Raw genomic sequence first — 9,357 nt, forward strand, 5'->3', positions numbered from 1 at the left:
ACATTTCTATTGATTTCGACTAATCTGCCAATACCGGTATTTTACCGGTACTACCGGTATTTTCTACGCCAATACCGAAATACCGGTTTTCACCCAAAGCGCCCAATACCGACAGCCCTATAATCAGCCTTAAAGTTTGCTCTAAATAAAATGCCACGTGGGGCTTTAGTGTCCATCTAGCGGCAAGTAAGCATGAGCAAAAGCTACCTACAATGATCCATTGTAAACTAACATTTTTGCAAAAACTAAAATACCCGTGGGCCAATTAACACTAAAATTTGTTATTATAAAACGCACACTTCACACGACCAAAAAAATGGTTTACGCACAAGTTTTATTTATTTGCCCGAAAATAAAAGCAACCGTAATAGGAAAAAGAAAAACAACCAAAGCATGAGAAAAAGAAGACCGTCTTTGCGACTCTCTCTCAGGTATTTACATAACATGTCGACCAACATTAGAAAAGGGCAGATAAGCCAACTGTCAAACAGAACGAGCGAGAGTTCATTTTCCTGTGCTGCTTCAGCAAAAAATAACTCTCACTCGTTCTATTTGACAGTTGGCTTATCCGCCCTTTTCAAATGTTGGTCGACATTTTCGCTTACGTTCACTGAAACAAGAATCATGGTAATTGTTACCATATTAGAGGGTAAAATTAAAAGGACACACCAGTGAATTTTTGCAGAAAAGATTTCTGTTTAGCTTAAGCAGTGTTCTGATCAAAACTACTATGCGTTACTTTCGGCGTTACCCTGATACATAACAAAAATAACAAAATCGTAGTCAAAATTACTAGATATGACCATGAAAGATGGTAAAATTATCTGAGAACATATTACTTGTACAAGAATCATGGTAAATTTGAATAGCTTTTTCATGGTACTGACAAAAAGCATGCGTTTTCTGCAAAATTGTGCGAGATACCATGGTTTTTGTTTCAGAGTTGAGATGTTGGCTGCTAAAGCATTATTGCCTGTCGATAGGGTGGAATTACCACGATGTTCGTTTCAGTGTAAATAAAGTCGTCACGAAAGCGTCACGAACGCTTTCTCGCCAATTTGTATTTCATCGCACCTCGCGCATTTCTCTCGCACGAAAACACCGCAAACGCCTCGCTTCGCTAGCTGTCAAAAAGTCGCCGCAGTCGTCGTGCTGTCAAACAGCAACAAAACTACGTTCTTTTTGTTTGTAGTCAACCGCGGTCAAAACGAAAAACCATAAAAGTTATTTCCTTTTTAAACCGTAAACACCGGCAGTTCGCGCCCGGTCGCACTAGCAACCTACAGCATCGTTTCGCGTGTGCGGTTTCGTGATCCGTAGATGTTACACCATTCGTCGCCGTTCCGTGGTCCAGCAGCCCAGCACCGCACTGATTCGGCACGGCAGCACCAGCAACAGCAACAACAACGACCGCGATGAATCCGGTTTCGCTTTACATCACAACCTCGCGGCTTGTGTTCCAAAGTGGCTGCGGTGGCATCGGCGGAGGAGCAGGAGGCGAAGCCGGAGCCGGTGCCGATTCTGGCAGCGCTTTCAGCAGCAACAGTGCATTTGCGGACCTGAACCGGCTGCTTCCGTACCTGAGGAAGAGCCTGAGCTGTGCCGTCTGCTGCCAGCTGCTCATCGAGCCGCACACTCCGGCCGAACTGAACTGCCAGCACCACGTCTGCCGGGGTTGCGTCGGCGAACGGAAAAAGCTGAAACCATCCTGCGCTTCCTGCAAAGATTACAACCGCTATGTGGAGAACAACCAGCTGCGGATGCTGCTGCAGTGCTACAAAAGCATTTGCGAGTACATTAAGACTAAGCCGTTCTTTGTGGAGATTCGACGGCAAGCCGGTGGCGGTGGTAGCGGTACCATGAATGGGATTTCGGTGGCCGTTCTGGGACCGAACGGACAACCGCAGCAACATCAGCAGTCGCAGCAGAATGCAATCTCCGTACCGAGCAATTTGTACGAACTGATCGAGGAGGGCGCTCAGTTTCAGGACAACTATAAGTGTAGTTCCGGGCTGACTCGGTCGGCCTACTCGATTCTACCCTGCATTTATCCGGTTCCACCGGTTACGGTGACCGCTCCCTCAGTGCCGGTAAGGTTGCTTTTTTTGTATGAAACTTGTTTTTTGTTTTGATCGTTGAATTTTTTAGGTTGCCTCAACGATTAATCAACAGCAAATGCTTGTGACCTCGAGCACGGGAGGTCTTCAGAAGGTTTTGCCGTCCAGTGCTGGCCTCGAGAAGCAGTCCTACGTAAACAACGCGTGTCCAATCACTCTCATGGACAAACAACAGTTGCAATCGCAGCAGGCCAGTGCGAACGCAATTCACCAACAGCAACATCAACAACAACAACATCAGCACCAGCAGCAGCACCAACAACAACAACAGCAGCAAAAAGAGATTAGATTCCGATCGGCACCGATCAAGACGGTCTCGAACGGTTCGACCATGTACTCGGTTCTGTACGCCGGCAACGGGAACAAAATAACGATCAAGCGGAAAATGGATCCACCGCACGTGCAGCGGCGGGCCACGCTGCACACACTGGACAAGGACGGTCAGATTAAGCTGCAAAAAACGCTGGCGGAAAATTCGGCCTCCATCGCGCGCTTCAAGATGCCGCCGGTGGCGGGCAATGCCGTCTCGATTCCGGTTGTTGGAACGATGGTCACCGGTGCTGCCACGAGTGGCAGTGGAAATGCCGCTGCTGCCAGCAGCGGTGGCAGCGGCAATCAAGCCGGAGTGAACAATGCCGCCTCCGGCGGTGCAACGGGAAAACAAAACGCCAAACAGCTGCTGAAACGACGTGGTTGTCGGTGTGGAAATGCCACGGCAACGCCCGGCAAGCTGACCTGCTGCGGTCAGCGGTGTCCGTGCTACGTGGAGTCCAAGTCCTGCGTGGACTGCAAGTGCCGTGGCTGCCGGAATCCACATCGAGCCGACGGCATGAAGGTGAGTTGTTCATTGGTTGAATTAAGAGTTTTGTTTTTAATTTGCTGTGTCGTCCGCAGGTCCGTCCCCACATTCCAGAGCTGCAGAACATCGAAATCAATCTACACAATGCAACCGGCGGAGGGGATGCCCTCAGCACAGCCACCACCACCGTGCTAGCACCTTCGTTAACCGCCGGAGGCGGAACCAGCAGTAGTGCGAGCAGCAGTAGCAGTAGTAATAGCGGCAACATCGTCACCATCAATCCACCTCCGGTGTCCGTTGGGCTGACGGCCGGCAAAAGTCTCGCCCAATATGGACTGCCGGGAGCGGCTGCCAGTTCTACGCTGAAAATCACTCCCACGTCGATAGCGAACGTCCTAACCGGAAGTTCCGGCGACGGAATGGAGCTGGTTCCCAGCGGAGGGCTGCTCGATTCCAACGGTTTTAGCTATCTGACACCGGCGGCTGCCAGCCTCGATGCAAGCGGGATTATGACGACCGGTTCGGTATCCGTCGGTGGAGGCGGAGCAGCCACGCAGTACGCCGTCCCGACCAGCAGTCTCGCCAACGGCGGGACAATCCACGGTAAAACCAACCGATAAACTAACTAATCCCTAACTAATCCTGTTTGTTTGTTTTTTTTTTTCTTTCGTTCGGCAGTTGTCGGCGTGTACACGACCCACCTCGGAGACGTTAGCTGCAGTCCGACGCTGTCCAACATGATCCGAACCGACAGTGGGCTGAGCAGTTTGCTGACGCATAAACCACCGGATGCGCTGCTCACGCAATCGTCCCTCAACTCGCTTAGCCTGAGCGCACCCAGCACGCTGCTCGATCATTCGCTGTTCAACCCGGTGGTTTCGACGACGGCCACGATGACCGCGTCGGCAGCAGGCGGACACAGCAGTAGTGGTGGCGGTGGCCCGTCGTCGTCGTCCTCGTCGTCTGCAGCAGCCACAATCGATCTGGCCAGTATGGGCGATCAGTTGGATCTCGGTGGAGCGAATCTGATCACCATCGATGGATCACCGGACGATCGGTTACACGGCTACGACGTCTGAACCGTGTGCGGTGGCGTGTGCTTCGGTTGATGAGTGTAAGTATGCAAACGATGATGATGCGCGATGTTGTACAGGCGGAAGAGTGCATCCTACTTTTCCTTTTTTCCCCGGGAATATCAAACACACTTTTAACTACATGTTTAGTTTGTAGCGCCGTTTTCAACGCGCCCGATCCGGAAAGGGCGACCCTACGTACGTTTAGGTTTCTCCGCTACTTTGTCGATATCTATTTGATAAGTGGTAGCATAATATTATTGTACAACTACTATTACTTGTATTATGATTATTATCGGTGTACTGTACAAAGTCGAAAAAAAACAGAATAAGAAGAGGATAAAATACACATCTCATCCAAAGTGGTCCAAACAACCCTGCGAGGGGGGGCGGGCAACCGCGCGCCGATCCGATCTGTATGCTATCATCGTACTGTATCTGTATCTGTGTGATGTGTAGTAGGAGGAGAAAGCGAGAGAGAGAAAAAGTACTTTTAGAGTTTTGTTCGTTTCTAGCAAACAGCCCCTTTCCCTTTGCTTCTGTACGAAAAACAAAAACCGAAACGGTTTGTACATACAGTCTGTAGCGTAGTGGTACGACCGTTTAGCCTTTTGCCGTGATGAAGATGTTTCCCACGCCTTCTCGCGTGGGTGACTTAGAAATTAAACTTAATAAATAAATGTCGGATTTTGATTCTGTACTTCTCCGCTGGTTGCATTTACTGATACGTACCTTACTGAAGAAACTGGTTCTAAAATTTAAGTCAGCCGTACATTAACGCCTACTATTCAATTGTTTTGTTTTATGAATCAAAATTCATTGAATATTGCTCTTCGGTATTACCGGTATTTGTTTTCTATTGCATACCATCCTGTGATTAAATCAAATTTTGCCCTGTTTCTAGCGAATCTGTATAGTAAATCAAAGTAGGCTACAGCTATGAAATGTTTATTACTTGGAAAAACTTGGAATGGAATTGGAATTAATATCACATTTTCAGTAAGTTTTATCTACAAAAATACAATTTAAAAAATTTGGTGTACGAGGCAAGAACGTCTGGATTAATGTTCTAGCTGACGACAATGAACCAGTGCAAAGATGCTGCTCAAGCACAGAGCTAGCAAGTCACTGGGAAATCATATCGACCAGCTCAATAGTTACATTGGGTTGAACACTGAACAATTTTTCCGAGATTCAACTATCGCAGGCAAACAAAACCAGTAACACGTGACGCCGACAGTACAACGCATAACTCGCTTCAATCGTCGTAAGGCGCTTTCTTCTGGGAAATCTCTAAGATACCGCGACATTTCCAGTTGAATGTAAGCAGGTCATCTTAATAAAAGTCCGTTAGAAATGGAACCTATCGTAATAGGTATGTGGAATTCTCTGCATCACTCCTAAAGAGCTCTGCAAGATTTTAATCGGACCCAAGAGAAAATTGCTGTTTCTCTTCATCAGTGGCAGCAAGCAGGATTCCATGCTAACCTATTATTCGAGAACTATAACATGACGGTCCGGTGTTTACCACAACTGAATAATGCGTACCGTTGGTGCCTTGAAGGCATAAAATAGAGCCTACAGTGGTTCACAGCCTCTTACTTAGCAACTTCTATCCCTACGAGCTCCGCGTAGTACTAGCCGGGATACGACCAACCTTAGTGAAGTTGGTTACCCAACGTCGGTAGAAGCCAAGGTCATATCCAGTGGAAGCCAAAGTTTCCCAGCGAAACAGGAGGTTGGTGCTGCAGGCTTTACAAGATATCACAACGAAAAAAAAACCTAAGTACTGAACGAAGAACAAGGAAATTCGGACTGGAACAATTGGAATAGAAGCACACGACGAAAAAAGACTATGGATTGGAAACTCGGGACGTGGAACTGCCGATCTCTCAACTTCCAAGGGAGCTCTTGAGTGCTCTTCGACGTATTGATGTATCGTAAGTTCAACGTCGTAGCGCTGCAGGAGGTGTGCTTTTTTTGATAGTTTTATACAGGTTTGAGAAAATCCTCCAAAGACAACACCTCCACGGTTCCGTTTAGAGACGATCACTTGTCTCCGTACCGTAACTTTTGCCTCTAGGGCCGCCTTATACGGTTACTGACTACAGCTTCCGTCTTATGGTGTGCCAAACTTAGATTGACACTCACCATCCATCTCTCGATTATGCCTATGGCTTCTGATGCCAGCATTTCCACTTCTTCTAGGAACTCGCCTGCGACCGTTAGAACGATGCCATCGACGAAGCCAGTGATCACGACCCCATTGGGCAGCCTGAGCCATAGCACCTCGTCGTACATGGCGTTTCAGAGCGTAAGACCGAGAATCGAGCCCTGAGGAACACCCGTGGTTACTTTATGCTTCGGAGTTCCGACCATCAGCCGTGTCGTACACTAGCGTCCGAAATTCGAAGTAACTTTTAAACATCCTGCATAGACGGTACCATCTTCTTGTGCACCGCTAGGGCGATTGCTCCACAGTTGGCGCTATTAAAGGCGTTTGTTAGCCTCTAACTGCTCAGCGGTTGGGGAGGGGAAATGCAGATGGGGAATAGGGTGTGTGGGTCTCTGGGCTAAATTAATACACTCACGTAACTTCACTCGGGGACAGCAATAGCCGAAGCAAACCAATTTTCACGAATAACTGTAACCAAAGGGATAATCTTACCATGTACCGGGATGCTGCAAAGGGTCAACCAAACAACCAGTCAGTCGTTCGAAGTGGAAACTAACAGACGAGGGCTGCCGACTCCTTTTGAGTCCGATTCGCGAATAGCAATAGAATTTATACTATAGGATAATGTTCAGTGAAGTTGAAAAGAATAGGTTTAATGTCTACCTTGCCATTTTATTTTTCCCTGGCCCTACAATGATTATGCTTAGCCTAGATTACTTGCGCGCTTTTCATGTTGCTGGTGTATACTTTCAAGGCTTTCCTCGTTCCTTCGGTCCGTTGTTGAACTGGGCGTTTCACCATCCCCGGCATAGAGCGTGCCAGTATGGTTAGCCTCGCCCTGGCTAGTGGGATGATTCTGGCGTGGACTGGCTTCAACCGCCCCGCAACGTAGTATCGATCTCCGGTATTGCTGGCTTTTGGAAGCAACCTGTATGTGCTGATGGTGGGCGAAGTCGATCGTCACCGCCACGGATGAAGGCAGTGAAGGAAATTTAAACGATCCGATATCTGTGAAGACCAGAATTGAGAATAAAAGGCCCCTCAAGGACCTGTTCGAGGGGATTAGCTATCATATCACTTCAGCCTTAAATTTAGCCTTCCGTACCACCAGCAACGTTTTTTTGTGAACTTAATTCCTAATTTAAATTACCTTTTTGTTTCTACTATTTTTGGCACTATTATTTTCACTTATTTGATTTGCTTTGTATAGTTGATTTTCTTCTTCACACCTTGCCTATAAGTTTTACAATCAGTCTTTTATATCACATATTAACAAACAATACAGGCCATTTTACCTATCAACAATTACCTCTTTTACAATTTACACAAAACATTATACAAATAGAGATAATACAAATTTTAAACAAAACTTCTCGTTTCGAACACCGCGCGCACTTCTAACTTCGGTTAGCTTCCGAGATCGAATACTGCCTAGTTATTTGAATAGAGCCTTTTTAAAGCTTCTGTCAGTTTGGAATCGGGCTTTCAAAAGCTTTCCGATTCCAAACAATAGGCCGTTTTTGGACAATTCCCTCGGTAGTGTCATCCTGTGGTATTGAATACCTTGGTTACATCTCCGACGTATCTGTGCGCGGCTATGTATGCGTGATCCGTCCGCCCGCAGGCTTGGATGGTTATCACCCATACTGTTGCGAGTCTTCGTGAGTGTATTAAGGAAGCTTACCACCGTGAGTTACCGTTCCGTCCGCAGACATGGAATGATATAACCCATACGGTCATTGTGTTCCATTTGGTCGAGCCGTCCCGCCTGAGTTACCGATCCGTCTATAAGACGTGGAACGCTATAACCCACACAGATGACAGCTCGCCCAGCGATGGGTACTCGCTATCCACATCGGAGCAAACTTTCCTCTCAGAATCATCTCTCCGTCCGCAGACTTGGAGAGCTATCACTCCAACTGTCGACAGTTTGCTCGGGGGTGGACTTAGGAAGGGGCGTTTTCGAGCAGTTTGAAATAGCATTCTAAATTGGCGGAGACAATACAAAAACTTGTAACCATCGGTTACACGTTTTTGACATCAATTGTGACTATGGCACAATATCTGTCGCCCCGCCTTTTTTGCCTTCATTGGCTTCTCGGTCCGTGTGATGACTGACTTGATAGCATCCCCGGTGGACTTCCTGCCAACCCGGTTTCGCTTTCCATAAGGGGTGTTAGCCTGTTTAAGATTACGCGCTCCAATAATTTTTCGAGCGTATCAAGTAGGCATATAGGCCTGTACGATGATGGATCCTTTGGTAGTTTCCCCGATTTTGGCAGCAACTTTCCACTTATCTGCAAATTCCCCTGTATATGGGCAATTTTGCAACGTCTCTCTAAACATATCAGGATATGCTTGGATCGCCGTTTTCAATGCCTCATTTGGCATCTCGTCCGGACCGGGAGCCTTTTTTGTCTTCAAATCCTTGTCAACCGAAGTGAGCTCCTCGTTCGTGACCGGAGTGAGGATGTCATTCGTTTGGCCGTACGGGGTCGGAGGCCATACCACTGGATCGTGTTGTGGGAATAATCCTTCCACGATGACCTTTAATCTGTGTGAACAAGTTTCCTGAGGCGAAGATGCACCCGCCAACTTTTTTATCACTACCTGTTAAACGCAACCCCAGTGCTCCTGGAAACAGGCATTCTTGCTACGCCGCACCTCTTTATTGAGCGCCAACCTGGCCGCTCTGAGTTAGACTCCGCGCGCGCTGCCGTCCGCCTCCGTACGGGCCCTCTGCAAAAGTCTTCTCGTTCTATGGCACCTGGATCGAAGGAGACTGATGCTCTCGTTCCACCAATACACCGAGGGCTCTTGTTAGGGCGTTTGTCAACTCGGTTGCAGTCAGGTTTGAGCGATTGCTCTCTGCGCTCACAAGTGCTCCCACGAACATGTCTTTATCGAAGGCTTTTACCTTCCATCTCCGACCAGACGGTCTTAACCCTCGCGGCGGAGGCCTTCGCCGATCAATCTTGTACCGTATAGCTTGATGGTCGGTATGCGTGTACTCATCACTCATCAGACTCCCTCCAGCCCATGTTAGCTAGCAATGCTTTACTGCAAAAGGTGATATCGATGATCGATTGTTGTACCCCTCTGCAGAAGGTACTGACGGAGCCCACGTTTGCCAGGCTTACGTCCCAAGCATTGAAGTCGCCCCCACTGACAACCGACTTACGGCCCGTGAGC

General features: G+C 47.9%; 1 protein-coding gene across 1 annotated transcript; it reads left to right on the plus strand.

The window, feature by feature from the left end:
- The first annotated feature begins 1,230 nt into the window (after positions 1 to 1,230).
- LOC128734574 (uncharacterized) lies at positions 1,231 to 4,602 on the plus strand. Its single transcript, XM_053828841.1, has 4 exons — positions 1,231 to 2,090; positions 2,149 to 2,952; positions 3,012 to 3,519; positions 3,595 to 4,602. Exons 1-4 carry the CDS (start codon positions 1,416 to 1,418, stop codon positions 3,993 to 3,995), a joined length of 2,388 nt encoding a protein of 795 aa, XP_053684816.1. The 5' UTR covers positions 1,231 to 1,415; the 3' UTR covers positions 3,996 to 4,602.
- The last annotated feature ends 4,755 nt before the right edge of the window (positions 4,603 to 9,357 follow it).

This window comes from Sabethes cyaneus, chromosome 1 (assembly GCF_943734655.1).
Source record: "Sabethes cyaneus chromosome 1, idSabCyanKW18_F2, whole genome shotgun sequence".
Lineage (NCBI taxonomy): Eukaryota > Metazoa > Arthropoda > Insecta > Diptera > Culicidae > Sabethes > Sabethes cyaneus.